The sequence below is a fragment of the Lepisma saccharinum genome, chromosome 6 (assembly GCF_977018435.1).
Source record: "Lepisma saccharinum chromosome 6, izLepSacc3.1, whole genome shotgun sequence".
In the NCBI taxonomy this organism is placed as follows: Eukaryota; Metazoa; Arthropoda; class Insecta; order Zygentoma; family Lepismatidae; genus Lepisma; species Lepisma saccharinum.
This window is the reverse complement of record NC_139234.1, coordinates 51349589-51368521: the sequence shown is the minus strand read 5'-3', so window position 1 is coordinate 51368521 and position 18933 is coordinate 51349589. Positions and strand designations below refer to the sequence as shown.

The window sequence follows — 18933 nt, the reverse complement described above, 5'->3', positions numbered from 1 at the left end:
AGAGAGATTTTCTTGCCTAAAATCTTCAGGGTGAGGCGGTCCAGACAACGCACAGCCTAGCGCAAACTTTAATACACCAGGTCCTAATCAATAAGTTCCCTTGGAGGTCGAAAGGGCTTTCCCAGTCGCCTACGTGCTTAAAAGGAAGCCGTCAACAGCTGAGGGACTTAGCCGCACGTTTAACTTGTCGAAGCCTTCTCATCAATCAATCAGCTATTTGGTTGCCGCAGGCAGAGAACCTCTTCTTGCGGAAAATCCACGTCCGTAAGGCGACAGCAAGTGGAATTCATGGGAGCAGGAAAACGAATTCTTCGTCTTTCTTTTCGAACGGAATATTTCCTTTTTCCCTCCTGCTCTGTGCTTGGAACGTTACTTCCTGGGCAGACTAAAGGTCAGGCTGTTTAGATCAAGATGCCGGATGCTGTTCTGTCAGTTTAATTCAACGCTCTCCTGCGCCTTTTCTGAGAGAATATTGAATCGCACGATGGTTCGCTGATTGGAAGGAACCGTGATTTTTTGATCACACGTTGGACTGATTGCTAGTAACTAATTGAAGTTTTCACTGTGATTTTATGCGATTTCTACGATTTTTTTATTATGAAGCAGGAATGAATTAAAAACAGTGGGGAAGTCAAGGTGGGGTCAGGTGGACAACAGCTTATCCGAAAATTCCCTAATCCCTTTCTTCCTTCAAATATTTACGAGGAAATTAATTTTGCTGTCAATATCTAATCATTTCAAAAATAGTTGCACATATGAGGCATTGCGGATATTAGGGGATAACTTGCAAAATACAAGTTGCGAGAATCATTAGTTTAAAAGTATTCACATCCGTCTCGTTGCACGTGTACTGTTCTATTCCAAAGCAAATTTCAGAGTATTAGCGAGGTAGACCCCTGTCACACGTTGCATGAGTTCCTACAGTCCCCAGTGTATATCATCCAACGATAAAAGAACACTCGACCTTTGTCAAGTTCATCCCTAATATCCGCATTAACTTTTGAACTTCTGTGAAAATTAACCTCAAAATGTTAAGGATTAAGTTTCACAACTTTCTTAGTGAATAAGTGCTGTAAAAGATTACTTTCCTTTTTTAGGTGTTTCTCTTCCTCCTAATTACAAGGCAATGCCATTTGTAAAGTTAATCGACTAAGTTGCTGAAATGAATACTCTAATAAAAGCGTAAGGTTTCACACCCTAAGAACACAGGGAGATTACATTCTGGTGTTATTTTGGATATGATCATAAATTAGCCACTTACATGTTCAGTTTGTCTTAGTTCTAGCAAAAAATATACATGTTGTAAAAAAAATTACGTTGCGTTTCTCACCCTTTATCCTAATTGCGATGAAAGAACTACAAAACTTGACAAAAAGATCGTCAATCGATCATCACCGTGCTAAGTACTTGCTGATTTAACTGATACTTTTGTTTCGTTTAACGTATCGCGTTTACTGCGTCGAATAAATGCGTAATTCCGAACCAAAATTCAGTCCAGTCAAACTCTCGACTTCGAGTTAGCATGATGCTTCTCCTCTTCTAAGAACAGTTTCCATTATTTCTGTAAAAATTAATCTCTCCCCCCCCCTCCGCGCATCCACTTCCCCATTGGTGCCGCCGCATCACGTTTATTCCTTGATTCTCTCCAGGATCCCCTACCTAACGGCGGGACCCGCTAACAAACGTTATTACATGTAAATCGAACCCTCGACGAAGCAGGTTGTTTGAAGTTCGCAGAAGACTTTCATCACTCTCTCGCTCTCAGCTTCCGTTATCTTCTCTTTTCCCTCAAGTTCTTCGTGGAGCGAATCCCGAGAGGAGAAAATTATCACAGAACAAGCCTGGACCAATTCTCTGCGCGAGCGAGATCATTTGAAGCAATTGAAACGCTCCCACTAGCAATCTTCCTCGTTCAGCTATTACTTCTCAATGGGACACTAAGACTTGCTCAGAATACGCTGTAAGCAACGATCACATTGCAGGGAAGCATCGTGATTCGCATTGAAGAAGTACCAGAATACACGGTAAGCAACGCTCAGTTCCTTGTAGGAAATCACCGTGATTCGTATTGGAGTACCAGAATACATGGTTGGTAAGCAACGATGAGTTCTTTGTAGGGAATCACCATGATTCGTATTGAAGTAGTATCAGAACACAATGTAAACAACGATCAGTTCCCTGCAGGGAATCACAGTGATTAGTATTGAAACAGTATTATGTTGCATTGAACAAGTAATTGCATCACATTAGTTGGTTGCACCAGTTGTGATTGTTGGTTGCTTCCAAACTGAAATCTCAGCATTAATAATGAAATTATTAGTTTCAAGATCTGAAATGCATGTGTCTTTTGAAAACATCCTCAATGCATTGGTCAGTATTTCTACATAATTTGACAAAATTTCGAACGATGAACGTTCACTACGCCAATTTCCACATAATGACATTACATACACTACTTCTTGACTTATTAAGGTGACGTTGGACATTAAAAAAAAACGTTCCTCTAGAGATTCCAAATGAATCTTTGTGATTCGCTTTCACTGATAGAAAACAGGCTTGCAGTGCCATGAAACTATTGTAGATATCTAGACAACAGCGAAAGCAAAACCCACGAACATTCACCTGAATGCTCTAGAACGAATTTTAACATACGTAATTTTCTAGAATTTTGAGAATTACAGTGGCTCTTCGCATGGAGAGAAAATTTCGAAACAAGTCGAAGGAGTCACAGACACATTTAATTACATGCTACACAAGAAAATGACCATAATTCACTTTTCAGTCAACATACCAACAGATATTTTCGAATTAGTCGTTGAAGTACAAAGTAATAGTTCATCATATGTGTAACAGATGGCTGCAGTTAGCTTAAATTGCATTCACTTGTCTTAATTGTTTCTCTTTTAAATCGTTGTAAAAGTCAATTATCCCTCGATTTCGTCCACTTTCCTTGCATTACGAGACTGGTGTATCTGAATCAGGCAGTATATCTGAACAATGCTTTACACTTGAAATTTTCCTAACCCCAAGTAAATGCATTGGAGGCGGTATTAACATTTATTGTGACATATTTTACATTAGTTCAAGAGGTGAGTATTTACATGATAGTATGATATAGTATAGTAAATGTAGTCATAATTTACATATGGTTTAAGTAAGTTATGACCACTTTTACTAATGATGGTTACTTTATGGGCTGCATATATTGTTCCTATCGTTACTCTCAACAACTACATCATATTGCACGTAAATATAACCGAGACTTTACACAATATATGTTCCTCAAAATGCAAGGATCACGTATGTTCATTTTTCTTTGAATTATAGAGATACGTATATATTTTCTAAATTTCACGATTGCAGATTTTGAACAAGCAAACTAGATGTTAGAAAATCATGCTGAACATATGAAAATTGTATTTTTGTTTCTCAATGGAGGTAATTTCATGTAGACATATTAACATATACAAGGTAAAGGAAGGAAAACTAAGAATGCGTAACTATGAGCAGCTAGCAACAGTCTTAGCAACTTACAAATACATGGAAACAGCACCAAACCTGATCTGCCTAACCTATTCACGAATGCATATAATAACTTAAATAAACAAAACTAACGTGCCTAACCTATTTGCATGCTTATTCCTGCTTCTATATGCCTACGTGGATAGGTTAGGCAGGTCAGATTTGGTGCTGTTAGCATATATCTCCCAAGTTGGTAAGGCTGTCACTAGCCGATCGTTGCGTAAGTAGGTTTTTGAAAAACGCACTCGGCAATCCATGCTATGAAAATCTGAGACGATTCTCATGCTGTGATTATTATGACATGTTAAACTCTGGCAACAGATTAGTTATTAGTCGATTTCGCCGTCCCATTCAGGTAGTTAAGGCGATGCTAGTCTTCGACCGTAAGGTAAAATCAGAAGGTTATGTTTTTGAATGGGGTTGAGGGGGAAGGGGATAAAATTCACAACACTTTGAAAGCAGCTTACATTTCTCCTGACACAAGCATACTTCTCTGAATGGTACATATCTGCATTCCTCTCCTGAAATACAAAAGAAGATTCGAAGACTTAGGTCTGGAACACAATCACACAATCTGAAGTCGGTCATGAGGTTAAAGAGCGGCAGCGGAAAGGTTTCACTGGCCAGAACTTGGAATCCGAGTGATAAAAGTATCGCCTTTCTTCTACACTCACTGCCAGTTCTGGGTTGTTTCGATTCCATTGACTTTCAATGAAAGCGTTACAACCCAGAATTGTCCGTGAGTGTACCTACATGTAGTTACGCCAGCACCATGAGGAGGTGGTGACGGCAAGGACTAATTAACCAGCGATTTATCCACTCCCTCTCGTAAAGTTTTAAAAAAACTCAATTCATAGTAATGTTAGCGCACGGTTTATTCATACATCCCTTAAAAACAACCTTTCTCTAGTTGGAAAATTATATATGTTGTACTGCAGAATAAATAATGATTTTGTGATATGATTTCCATCAAGTTTTCAGGTGGATTTTTTAGATGAGTCAACTAAGAGCTCTTGTATGCTTGGGAGTTATGGGCTCATTTCTTTGAAAGGCTTTGTTGGAAGAACGCAGCATTGCGTATTAAACCTAGTCAACGTCAACACCCGTTTGACCAGTCCGCCTCCACTAGCAAAACAAGCCTAGATACATGCTTACATGTATCTAGAAAACATTCCCGCACCTCTCTGCTTCTCCACTCAGTTTACCTGGCCCCCTCACCGCACAATGATAGAAAAGTACATACTACACACACGATTATAATTGTATTTTAGGTGCGAGAGTGAATCTTTCAGAATCCACCCAAATGTCAACTTCTCTTCCACGTAGCACACTCTGGACTGCCTATTGCAGGCTACAAGGCTCTGGCGCTGAACATTCAGCCAGGAAAATCCTCTGTAGAAATTGCGTTGTGTCGTCCGCGTATGTTTGCGACTGTCCCTTCACCCATCATTCATCCCCCATGATCGCGATTAACCAAAACGATGTAAAATAATCTGACTCAATCAATCAAACAAGATCATATTTAATTCACCCCTTTTCACACGCGCGCTCAAGATTTTCAGCAGAACAAAAGTAATTTTTCAAGTCTCATTTTTCAGAGATCTATACACATTGTGAGGGTGGTTCTGACGTCACCCACGGCCACAAAAGAAGTCACCGCGACTATAAGAGAATAAAGAAATAAGAGGAAACACACTGCCAAAGCCAAACAATTAACAACCCTCTTCGCAACAATGCCGGACCCAACCAATAAAAGCCCAAAGAACAAGAGGATCACATACGCATTCCGCGCTGGTCACAGCTAAGGAAAGATTCCACATTAGACAGTTCCAGTGTCAAGAAGAGAATACCGAAAAGACAAGCTCCAGGGTTCATTTATCACTTTCACCCTGGGTATAAATAACTACTGAAAGGTGAAAGGACAGCAGCCAGTTTCCGTGGCGCAGAAATAACCTATACCTTAGTACGAAGTCAGAAGTCTCGAGATAGAACGTAGGGCAAGGAGTAAGTATCATTCAAGAAGTTCTACGGGTTTACGGGCTTCTTGCGCTCTTCTCTTCTTTCCACTGTTTCTCTATTTATTCCTATCTTCCTTCTTTTCCCCTCCGTTTCTCTTTCTTTTCGTATTTCTTTCTCTGGTTCTGCAGCTCCCTCTTTCTACCTGTCCTGTTTCTCTACCCCCGACCACGACTTCATTCTTAAAAAAAAAAAAGTAGCAACTAATATTTTCTCAAAAATATATCTCGGGCACAATTACGTTAACGATGACCTTTTACCAAATAATACTCATTGTGAATCCTTCTCCGCTTGTAAAGAAAAAAAGTAGCGATCTCTTTTTTCCAATGGTCTTCAAAATTGCTGGGTCTTTTCCAACGCAACTCCGCACAAACAAGTGGGTCTAGCTTTGGTTGCTGGACTTTTTTTGGTAGAAAACCCGAACAGAGATTTCCGAAAAGCTCCCTCCAAGTCAATCCATTCTTTCACAATATTATATTCCTAACCGTTGTTGCAGTGAATTAAATGGCGCCTTCTTAAAATGCGTCATACTTAACACTAATATTCACCTAATTAAACACACAGGAGAACTTCTTTTTTTAAAAAATGTAAGATTATCATTCTCCTTCTATCGCCTTAAAAATACACCGAAATTAAAATTAACTGGAAAACAGTTAAAAGATTTATATGAAATGCCGTAACAAATGACAGTCTAGACTTGGATTTCATCTTGGATGTGCAAATTGCAAAGAGGAGGGGATGCTGTGTGTGGAATCCATAAGAGCAGCTAATGGAAGTCGGTTCGATTATTAATACTAACGTGCTTGAAAACTGAGAACAATTTTATTGCAACGAATGGTTAATGTATAGTAAACTAAAATCGCTGGGGAAAAAATAAGACAAGCATTTTCCTTTTTTCATAAAGGACTATGGACATAGACTAGCAGTAATTGTTTGTGAAAGAATTGTTTAGATATATTGCATTACAGAACAAAACGAGACAAAAATATCTTATTGCAAAAGAGAACAATAGAGGCGGATTCATAAATTTTTCAACGTTATTTGCAATATTGAAAACATAAAAATGAAGTAATTGGAAAGTGCTCTTTACTATTCTTAAAAGCATGAATATTTTTATTTATTGTTTAACTGTGACATTCAAGTTGACACTTCACAAACTGATGAGACAGATAAGAGAAAAACGTAAAGACTGACCCAGGGACACTTGTTCTAACCGATAGCCTACGGAGACGAATAACACAAATAAACAAACACAATCTTTTATTCGTTACTCACCATATTTCTTTCCGCGGTGGCCCAGTCAGCACGTCGACTGACTGTCACACCAGGAATCAGGGTTCGATTCCTGGTGATTTTTTCCGGCAATGTACATGCATGGAGACGCTCTGGTGTTCACCCAGCCTCTTAAAGAAAAGGATACCGGAGACATCGGAGCTGGTGCTGATCACGTAACCTCCGCAAATGACCTAGATTGTGAATACCTTGGGTTTTACATTTCGTGTCTTGCAGTACAAATTATTTTCAATTTTTTTTTTGTTTGTTAGCTTTGATTCCTGATTTTTCAACCTCGCTTCGCCATTACTAGGCCCCGATTTTCAAACTGATGTTCCTCGCACTTAATTTAAGAACACATATTTTCTCCCATCCCTGGAAAGTAATAATTACGCCATAACGTGTCGCCTTGCGAAATTAAAAACCGCATTTTATGAAGAAGCTTTTAAACCTGAAGGTGCCATTACAGCCGCTACGAAGCCTCGTCGCACCGCCATTGATTCTGTGACAAATAGAACGTTATATTTCACTCGGAATATGGGAACAGATTTAGCGGCTGTCTCTGCGACGGGGAGTCTCCTGTGAGGTGCAAAACTAAGGGAAATCATCTTCCAGAGAGATGGAAGTCCCTGAGGAATAGAGGAACGGTGTAGTCTTATTGCTAACTCAACACTCGCTCTCCCTTCTTTTTCCAGTTCTTTAATTCACTTCAATCTCCTCTTGGTTTTTCTTCACAATGTTTACCCTTTCTCCAGCACAGTAGCTAGATATTTTTGTGGTTGTGGTTTGGCGCCCCGCCCCGTACTATCAAGCACTGACGTTCTTTGTGCTATGGTTTACGATATTAGCCTCCCCGATGGCGCAGTTGTAGCGTCGTCACCTTACAATCAAGGGGTCCCGGGTTCGATACCCGGTGGAGGCATATAGTGGTTCGGATTCCACTTGAAACTGTAGGTCCAGTCCCGATTAGCCTTACTGTGCACAAAGTGGACTTAAAAAAAGTGGCATATTAGGAAGATTACATTTATTGGTTTATCTTACTTCGCCTTTCTGCCACCTTTGGCTAATTACGAAGATGAGGATACGTGACAATATGATGGAATTGACGAACGGACACTCCCAATAAAAGCACATGTCCAAACGGGGATTCCAAGCCGGAACCCCTGGCGTTGTAGCACACAGTTGTAACCACTCCGCCATGGAAGGGCAGTGTATACCTCTGACAAGTGTAAATTTCTACTTCGCATATTCTGACTTGTTCGTCTTAAAAGAAAAAAAAAATGATTTGAACTACTAAATACTCCAAAAATACCTCTTGTGTTACTATACAAAGCTTGCACAAACTCTTGAGTTAGTGTCATTTAAAACATAGTAGTTTTCCAACCAGATCTTCACATATTGCCGAGGCTTCAACTGATCAACTGGTGGGCCTTCTGAACATTACGTTCCCGATCATGTGAAACCAGAAGTAACGGGTGGCGCATACTGTATCTACCAATTTGAGTTGGCAACCCTGCCAGAAGGCACGTGCGCATGTGTGGCATATCTACATCCGTTGAGAGTCAGGTAATTAGTATACCATGGATCGTTGTTCGGTGCAGACTCGGGTTGAGGTGGTGGAAGCCTTCATCCAAACAGACACCGGACACCGCGGCAGAACAATGAAGATCGCCACGCACCTATTCCAGAGACACACAGCATTCTGAGGTGGGTTAGACGGTGGAGAGCCACGGGTAATGTTGTGAACCGTCAGTCACCGTGAAATACATGTTGAGACGCCCGCCATGAAAGCCTTCCTGCATCGCCTAGAACAGTGCATCCAAGCAGGAGGAGGACATTTAGAGATGTCATTTTCAAGGTGCACTGATGTCTATGTGTATATTTTTATGTAATAAACATATAAAGTTACTTGAAGTACTCACAATCTTTCAGTTTTCATTTAGAGTTGGTAGATACAATATGCGCCACCTTGTATTTGACCTTAATAAGCTCACTGAAGTGACTGTCCAATTTCATAAATATATACAAACGAAACGAAAGTAGAAGCTATACCCATTTTAGCAAAAGGTATACTCTAATGAGGGAGATTAACCGGAGGATATACAACGTAACCCTCCACTACAGCTCTGTGGTCAGCACAAATCACAAACACAACAAAGCGAGCGACAATAAACAAAAAACCAGAGCAAATACATACGACATACTAATACGAAACCTATGGCGATGTTTCGCGTTCTACCCGTAATGAATGAAATGCCACACTGCAGTGTTACTCAAGAATCAGATGATGAGAAGCTTTCCACAGTCGAACGCGACCGACGAAGCATCCTTCCTCGTTCACCCCCTTCTTTCCGCCCCTCTTACAACGTTAGAGTACCGCTCCTCGCCGCGCACACCCCACGTGCACAAGCTCTCTCGCAACTGCGGCATGTTGTCCAGGTGTGCGTGAAGATTTTATTCAGCATTGAAAAAAAAAATGTGAAAAAGTTCCGCGAAAGAAATTACATTCTCGTTTACATTTTGAAGTAGCCTCGTATATTCATGCATATGTGTGTACATGCCCCAAAAACATGCACCATCCCCACTTCCTATATTTCGTTGTGGTTTCACGCGTGCTTACACATGAACGCAAGCTCGCTTTTACATCATCTTTTTTCTCTTCTCTTTTCCATTCTTTCCCGCACGGAGATTATACAGTATATGAAAGGAAGAAGGGGAAAAAGCGCAGCGACAGCAGGGCAGTGGTTTTATTGGAATTTGTGTGCACAGGTGACGATAACCATGCATATGGATCATTGCGCATGCGCGCGGCGAGAAAAAAAGCCCATATGATGTCATATGCAAGCTCACGAACCAAGTTGTTGCCGGAGATAAAATAAATTGGTTTACTATGTGTGTTGGGGCTGTCAGGAAGTAGGATAAAAAAGAAAAACCTAGTTTCACGGCTCCTGCGATGCTAAATATTCAGATAGCGATGATGTGTGTCCGCGTGTGTGTAAATAGCGAAGGAATTTCGCCCGTGCCTTTATCTTTCGGATCGTATCTTCGTGGCTGTGTACACTCCTGAGCAAAACTGGCCGAGGTTATCTCATTGCATATGCACTCGGCGTTCCTAAAGCAATCGGCTGTAGTCTGTATACTCCCACAAAGCTCTTGTACACCATCTCCTGTAGGTGTTCGATGCCGAACTACGGTTAATTCAAAGTACAATCACAGAACTTCGATCGCAGCGTGTCGCTCACGTAATCACCACTCGAGGCTTGGGAAACTGGCTTGCACCTGTAGAGGCGATTCTTCGCGTACTCTGTTCACCCAAATAGGCTTCTTTCCAAATTTTCAGAATTGCACATAATAGAGCAAGAATAAATCATGCACAGAAGAAACAGAAGAAGAAAGGAAAGAGATACATACATCGGAAGAAAGAGAAAAAGCAAAATAATGAGTTATAAAGCAGAAGAGGAAAGAGAGCAAGAAAGACAAATGAACGAAAAATAGTAAGATACAAAACAGAGGAAGAAAGGGGAAAAGAAAAATAAGAAAGATGAAACAGAGGAAAGAAGAGAAGGAAAGACGGAGACAAAGAAACGAAGAAAATATATATGTATATATATAACCGAGGATGAAAGTGAGAAAGAAAGACGGAGACAAAGAAACAGAAGTAAAAATAGACAGAAAGAGATATAAAAGAGAAAGACAGACAAAACAATGAGAAACAAAAAGAGAAAAAGAGTAAGAAATAAAGCTATAAAACAGAAAAAAGAGAGAAAAAGGAATAGTAAGAAAGAAATATTTGAAACATAAGGAGAATAAGAGAAAGAAATACATAAAACAGAGAAAGAATGTGGGAAAGAAAGATTGAGATACATAGAGGGAGAATGGGAATGGCACGGAAAATAGAAAGAAAGTTAGAGTGAAAACAGAGACAATCTTAGCAGCCACGAATGACCACCGAAGCCAAGCCCATGCGAACATACTTCGTTCGCCCTTTAGCTTTACCGGAAACTTCTTGACGACCCTGCCATTGAAAGGGAGATTTCCAAAGCTTTCCAGAACTTTTCCTTCATTCATCTCGCGTCTCAAGGCTCCTGCTAAGCTCTCACTTTGAAAGTGTTATAAATACTTGAAGTTGTTCTCTAGAGTTGCACATCAAACTTACACTGGCACATTCTTGAATTGAAGACGACGCGTTTTGGAAGGACGTCTGCATACTTGAACAAGATAAGGGCGGTCTCGTTGCGTTATAGAAGTACACAGCCACGGGACTCTTGGAGGAAGAGGAAAGTTGCTTCGAAGTTAAATTTAATTAATGCAAGCCCACTTTTCCTACAAAAACGACCAAAGTCGAGACTGCAGTGATATTTTATTTAGATTTCACTCGAAGTTACGGTGCAGTGGGCAGGTGTCAACTCCTGCAGAAATAAGACCTGCGTATCAACCGCGCCAAGAGTATTTCCCCAAGTCTGGTTACTGCAGTTTTCAAGTCTGCAATATTGTAATGCGTCTATCGCTTTCAATCAAATGGTTATTTCGCATGCCTCTGTCTCCTTGCCAGCATTCTAATGTATATTCTTAATATATTTTTGTCTTCCCTCCCTTGTTTCTTAACAATGAGAGAGCGCGTGAAATTTCGTCTATTCTTCTCCACATAACGGACGTCTGTGCTTACATCCTTCCGTTTGTACTTCATTTGTGTCCACCCCTCAGTCTGAACCAGGCCAATCATGATCTATATTTTGCCCCACCTAGTTCCTTGTGCACTATTGCTGTCTGAGGCTCCAAACATGTAGTATGCACTAAGTTTTAAAAAATATTAACCGAATAAGAAGTGAGCATGACCAAAGAGAAAAATCGGGTTTTCGTCCGCCATATTGAAACGTGTTGACCAATTTCACTCAAATGCAATATCACAAAATTGTAATTTGGGCACTTTCCCCTCCAGCGCCTCTTTAACAACTCACCTTGGATAATGTGAAAGTAATGTAAGATTCCTAAATTATAAAATTGTTATTCATACATAGATTTGAGGATATTTCGAGCGGTTATATTATAGGGACGGTCCTAAATTTTCAGACCCGTGTTACTATGGGATCCGTACATATCTGCAACCGAAAATCGGGCACCCGTTATATTCTCACTCGGATACTTCAAAGATCGGTGCGTGTTACCTTGGCCATGAGGCTCTCCGCAAGTGTATTTTCCTTTGCAAACCTTATGGAAAAGCTCTTGGTTGTCTTTTGTTTGCATTTTTTTTAGATAACTTATCCCTTGAGTGATAGTCATTCTCCGTGAAGCCATCACCAGGCAAGCCCAGGCACCTACCGACCCGTTGGGCGGATTTAGGAAAACATGTTATTTCATTCTTCCTTTAAAGATCTACGAAGTGTGATGTCGAAAAGCGAGGTAAAGCAACTAAAATTCATATAGTTATAAATGTTCTGTGTGTTCAGTTTAAGAAACTCAAATTTGTATAAATATTCATGGTGGATTGGTTCAGTATAAAGTCCTTGTCATGCTTACTATACAGTGACGTATGCTTTCACATGAACTACACTTTTGTATCACTCCGCGAGATGCTCGGAAATGTTCTCCGTCGCATTCGCGTTGTTGAAGTGGCGGACGAAGCGTTGCGAAACGCTCCTCCTAACAGCTGATCCGGAGAGGGGAAGTGGAGGGGAATCTCGGAATCTTACAGCAGGAAGTCAAACAAATATCATGTAATGGAAAGCTATTGAATTAATTCACAAATTCGGAAAAAAAAAAAAACATTTCAACTGAATCGTACTTGTTCATAACAAATCTTTCATTTATAAATATAAACCTAATAGTATTTTTAATAAATAAATAAAAACAGCAAACTTACCATTATGATGACTGTAACTCCTCTACTCCACTCATAACTTCGTCATCGGAAGTCGCATCACTTGATGTTCCTGATCCAATTTCAATTATGAGTGGGTCCACAGTCTTGTCAATCAAATTATCCAGGTCCCAAAATTTTTGTTCCTCGTTGATTGCGTGCTTAACGTAGCTTTTCCACTTATCAGGTGTCACTAGCTGTAATCCCTCGTGAAATAACGACTCCACTTCGTTCAACTTGAAATGTTTGTTGTTGGAAGCAACGTAACGCTTCACCTCACTCCACACTAATTCAATGGGATTGAATTCGAAGTGATATGGAGGCAAACTAAGAACCGAATGTCCCGCTTCTCTAGCTGCTCGGTCCACTCTATATTCACGGTACATTCCTTTCACACCATCCACAACTTGCAGGAGTTCAGCTTTAATCATGCAATCTGTCCATGCGAACTTTTTTTGGTTTTGCTCGGTTTCCTCGCGAGCCTTCTGCGAAAGCCACTGCTGGATATCACCTTTCCGCCATGCATTGGTCGGCACATTCTCGAGGCGAACGGAATGGTAAGGAGCATTATCCATAACAATGATGCTGTTTGGCTGTAATTTCGGTAAAATACTGGCGAACCACTCCTCGAAACGTCGTCCATCCATTTCCTGGTGATAGTCGCCGACACCTTTCTTGGCACGAAACAACAAACAACCGCCATCCACAAAACCTTCGTCGCTTCCGATGTGAACGACAATGAGCCTCCCCCCTTTCCCTGACGGCTGCTTTGATCCAACACTGAGTCCATCAAGGAAAGCCTGTCGGTGCGAAACCACTGTTGTGTCTTCCCAAGTTTTGTTTACAGTATGTCCAGCATTAACCCACGTTTCGTCCAAATAATAAATGGTTCTGTTTTCTTGGCGGTATCGCTTTATTGAACGCAGATATTGGTGTCGCCAGACAACAATGTCATCTCGTTCAATCAGAGCTGAAGATCGCTTTCTTTTCGTAAACATGAAACCCAAGTCGTGTAGCACACGATTCATTGTTCGGGGAGACACGGACGGCAAATCAGGATCACTCGCGATTGCAGCGGTCACTTTCTCAACAGTTGGAATTTCATTTCTCCCGTTGCTCCAGAACATGTGAACTTTCCTACGAATTGCACTCTTCGTGAAGTCATCCATTGTGGCCATCCGAGTTAACTTCCCGATCGCACGAGGTCTTTTCTTCCCAGGCGTTGTCACCCTTCCTGTTTGCCGAAATTCCTTCTTCATTTTAAAAATAGCGCTCTCGCAAACACCTGTCATACACGAAGTTTTTTCAACACTTGCACACACAGACTCACCCGGGCAAGCACGCCGCAAATACGAATAAACATTTAAAACAATTTGCTTCGCCTGACTATTCAAAGGTTTCCCTTTCCGGTGCGCTTTGAAATAACAAGCCGGTGAAACGACCGAACTGCTAGCAGACGACGCCATGTTTTTCTACTGAGTACTGAAGCAGACAAATATAAGCTTGCTCTTAGCCTCTTTGTGAACTCCCATCTTTGTTGCTGGCTTGGCCAGCGAACCAATGTATTTGACATTCTCTATCTTACATTTACCATGAAAGAGGTAATAAATACTTTTAATTCTAAAGAATGTTCAATATTTACTATTTTCAATCTATATTTTTTTACTTCATACGTCCTTGTTTGTTATATTCTAAGGAACTATATTCTTGTGCGCAACATTCGGAAACGCGGCTAGGCTGGGCTCGTTGCCAACCCCTCAGTATTAACAGGTTCGATTTTTTAATAAATTAAATTTAAAACCCTAATATACTTCTTGAATCTCAACAAATATTAATATCAGAAATAATATTTCTCACAAAAACACACTTCTGGAATGTCCTAACCTAATGAAACTCTTCTCTAACGACTCTCTCCGAAGGCATGCAGTGACAAACAAAAGTTGCAGGGTTGCAATGCTGATAATACGTCACTGTAAAGTAAGCATGACAAGGAGTTTAGGATTCTTCGAAGCCAAAATGCTATATGATCGATTCATGCTTCTCTTGATGATCTCTAGAGGTCAACCTCTAAGAGTAATTCGAAACCGTTTCCAGATTTGAAATCCACAGGGTTCTTTTTGCGGAAGTTATGGAAGTATCTGGCTGTAAGTGCGCTGTAATTAAATAATATTTTTTTCTCTTGTGTTGTGCTCTGATGTTGAAACGGTCTGTCCAACATACTTGAATAAATAATACTAATACAACCGCCTCGATGGCGAAGTGCGCTTGTGGTTGGCTTACGGTCTCGTTATTAAAGGTTCTTCGTTCGAGTCTGGTCTGGGCATGGATGTCTCTTAGCAAGTGCTCCTTCATCAATTCGTGTTATCATCGATCAACATGGAGATTAACCAAAAGTTGTAGATAAAGGACGTAAAATAAGAAGAACAATAGCTCGACATAAAATACTTCCATTTTGTAGGTACGGACAACGAAGTTAGTAATAACTAACTAACTCTCTAGCCTTCTTAAACCCGAAGGTTCATGGCTGCAGCAACACAGGCCTTCCATCTGTCCCTATCCTGAGCAAGATCTATATACTCTTTTCCATCCCTACCGATTTCCTTTAGGTCCATCTCAACGTTGTCCCTCCATCTTCGTCTTGGCCTTCCTACAGGTCTCTTACCATCAGGTTTCAACAACAAGAATCCTGTAAACTCTTCCTTCCTCTCCCATTCGTGCCACATGGCACCTAAGTCTTCTTGATTTAATCATTATAATAATATCCGGACATGAATACAAATTATGTAGTTCTAAATTATGTAACCTTCTCCACTAACCTGTAGCCTCATCCCTTTTAGGTCCAAATATTTTTCTAAGGATCTTAATTTTCAAATACTCTCAATTTATGTTCCTCTTTCAATGTAAGGGACCACGTTTCGCATCCATATAATAATACAGGCAAAATTACTGTTTTGTATATTTTAACTTTTAGTTTCTTAGATATTAAACGAGAAGACAAAAGTTTATGAAGAGAAAAATAACATGCATTTCCTGAATTAAGCCTACTTTTTATTTCCTCTTTAATATCATTTTCATTTGTTAATATTACTCCTAAGTATTTGAATTTGGAAACTGGTTCAAACGAGTTGTTATCAATAATTAGATTTTGATTATTACCTAACACTTGGTTTCGGCCTGTAAGCATTAATTTTCTCTTTGCTAACTTCCAAACCTATCTCTTTAGCTGCTTTGAAAAATATTTTAGCATTATTCTTAATTGTATTTACATCATCCCCTAATAAGTCTACATCATCTGCATATGCTAACAACTGAGTCATACCATTTAATTTTAGTCCTTCTTTAGTTTCTTTTACCTTCCTAACAGCATATTCTAAGGCAAAATTAAAGAGCAATGGAGATAATGCATCTCCTTGTTTTAACCCATCATGAATTGTAAATTTGTCAGACACATTAATACCCACACGAATTTTACTTTCTGTTTCACTGGTGCATACTTTTATCATACTAACAAGCTTCTTAGGTATTCCAAACTCTACTAATATATTATATAATTTATCTCTTTTGACCAAATCATATGCTTTTTTTGAAATCAATGAATAACTGATGGACATTTTGATTATATTCCCACTTTTTTTCAAGTGTCTGTCTGATGTGAAAAATTTGATCTGTAGTTGATCTGTTACGTTTAAATCCACATTGATAATCACCTATAATTTCATTAGCATATGGGGTTGGTGTTGTTAAAATAATGTTAGATAATATTTTATATGTTGTTGAGAGTAGATAAATTCCACGGTAATTATTGCAGTTAATTTTATCACATTCTTTAAACACAGGAACAATTATGGATTATTTCCACTGTTGAGGGATTTCTTCCTTATTCCATATTAAACAAATCAATTTATGAATACATATTAACGAATTTCTACCATATTTAATTAAATCAGCTGGTATTAAATGAACGCCAGGTGCTTTGTTATTCTTTAGCCTTTTAATAGCATCTTTAACTTCAGTCAAGTTAGGTTCTGGAACTAAAGATTCTGCTGTGTATACTTCATTTACTTCTGATTTATCTCCTCCATGAACATTTAAGAGGTCATTAAAGTAGTTCTTCCATCTATTTAAATTTCGCTTGGATCGGCCAAAAATCAACAATTTTTATATTTTATCAAGTTTACTTTAGGTTTCCACCCCTTTCTAAATTCATTTACACCTTTATATAAATCTCTGATATTTTTGTTTTTGCGGTTTGTTTCAATTTCGTTAATTTTACTTTTCAAGCACTTCGAAACGTGCGGTTAACTTCTCGCTTTATTCTATTATAACGTAATTGCTTAGATTTGTACCATCAGAGTTATTTAACCACCTAAGTCTAGCCTGATTTCATATTTCTATTAGATTATGACTTTAGTTATCAAACCATGGCTTACTTTGTCTTGGTTTATGGTATCATATACTTTCTTTAGCTGGTGATTCTATTGCATTACGTATGTGCTCCCAATTCTTATTTACGTCTGTTTCATTTATATTTTCATCATCATTTAAATCCTGCGAAACATCGAATCTATTTGACAGTTTCATTTGGTAATCTTTCTTAATTCTTTCATCAGCAAATTTTCCTGTATTCAATTTTAGAACTTTTAGATTTTGTTGCTTATGATTTATATCACTGCGAGTCTTTCTCTTAATTTAGCAATTACTAAATAATGGTCACTGGCACAATCAGCACCTCTATGTGAGTAATAAGGTGTGCTTTATACAACATAGGTTGAATTGTATCTTCTGCTAATATGCTGTATAAAGAAAGAAACTGCCGGAGTACTAAGTGAGGTGAGTGTACAGCCCGACTACATTGTGTGTGTGTGTGTGTCAGAGAGAGAGAGAGAGAGAGAGAGAGAGAGAGAGAGAAAGAGAGAGAGAGAGAGAGAGAGAGAGAGAGAGAGAGAAAGAGAGAGAGAGAGAGAGAGAGAGAGAGCGCTCCCCGAGATAGTATCTCGTTTGTCCGGATAGCCATTGAGCTTCAATCGATTGTTGGGGCTTGACTTAGTGAAGGGCATAATCGATTAATTCCATTATTTTAATAATTCGAGATATTCGATCTTCTTTTTTTTTAATCGATCATCGATTATTCTGAGAACATTTAAAACTGTCCGTAGCCGAATGTAAGCTATTAATAGGTTGACCTTAATCGGATACAGCAAAGAAAAAGCATCCGATTCATTCAGTTACCGAATCGAGTGATTTGAATGAGTGAAATCGTATGGTCCAAATCTATATTAGGTATATAAGGTTCATTTTCCATGCAGTTAAGGAGAGAAATGAACCTAATGTCAAAATGGAATAAGGACCAGAAACAGCGGTTAAATGTTAGTGAACGATTTTATCTTTCAGTCAGTTGAGATTGAACTAGCGGCACGTGTGGGTTGCTACGCGGTGTGCTCTCCTCCGGTTCTTTTGTGCGCCTCGTCACAATTTACGTAGGAAGGATTACTGTTGTCTTTTGCATGCGTAGGTGGGATGTAGACTAGTACTGGTATTGCTCTGTGATTCTGTAATCTATATTCGGATGGAGGAAGCCGGAACTTTTTCTTTTAACACTTTTGAACCGCAGAACATCAGTTGGGGGAGGGGGTAGTCAGATAATAAAATTTTTAAAGGTAAATTACTTTCCACTTTTTTGAAGGCGGGTGTAATTCTGTAACTCGTCAAGTCATACATATGTAGAATCAAGTCTCCAAGCTATGAACGAAGATCCTATTGACACTACCAGAATTCATCCCCAATTTTCCCCTACCTTTTTTTTTTTTTTTTTTTTTTTTTTTTGGTCGCGCTTTCACTGTCCTGCACGGTCATAATAAAAATCAAGAGGCAATATACGATATGATTTCACTACTATGGGTCTTGTTGTTTCACACAACAACGTAACTGAATTGTCTTTTTTTCAAACGATAGAGGCGCAAGTATTTTCTTGCTTTTAAGAGTAAAAATTGCCGTGGGATTAATTTTCGCGCTTAGCATTTCTTCCAGACAGTTTCAAAAAAAAAAAAATCATCAGCAGATTAAGTAAAAACACCAATTTGTGCCATTATTCATGGCAAAGGTATTCAGTATAGACCTCTTCTTAGCCAAAAAGTCTTGGTTTGAATCGTGCTGCTGTTAGTGACCTCTCGTGGTCAACTTTGAACCTTTAGTTACAGAACAATGGCGATGCACTGTCGAGAGAGTAACCATTTACCATTTACAGGTTGAAGATGCACCGTGTTTTT

The 18933-nt window shown here is 39.3% G+C and overlaps 1 protein-coding gene across 16 annotated transcripts in view; it reads right to left on the bottom strand.

Annotated features, from left to right (window-relative positions):
• Positions 1–18933, bottom strand: part of Dys (Dystrophin) — a 1073030-nt gene that overhangs the window by 89395 nt on the left and 964702 nt on the right. For 14 of the 16 annotated variants that reach the window (XM_083123868.1, XM_083123876.1, XM_083123873.1 and 11 more), the window contains one exon: positions 3990–4043. The exons of the other annotated variants lie outside the window; for them this stretch is intronic. In XM_083123868.1, the coding sequence (XP_082979994.1) occupies positions 3990–4043 (54 nt within the window). The remainder of the gene's footprint in view (positions 1–3989; positions 4044–18933) is intronic. 16 annotated transcript variants of the gene reach the window in all.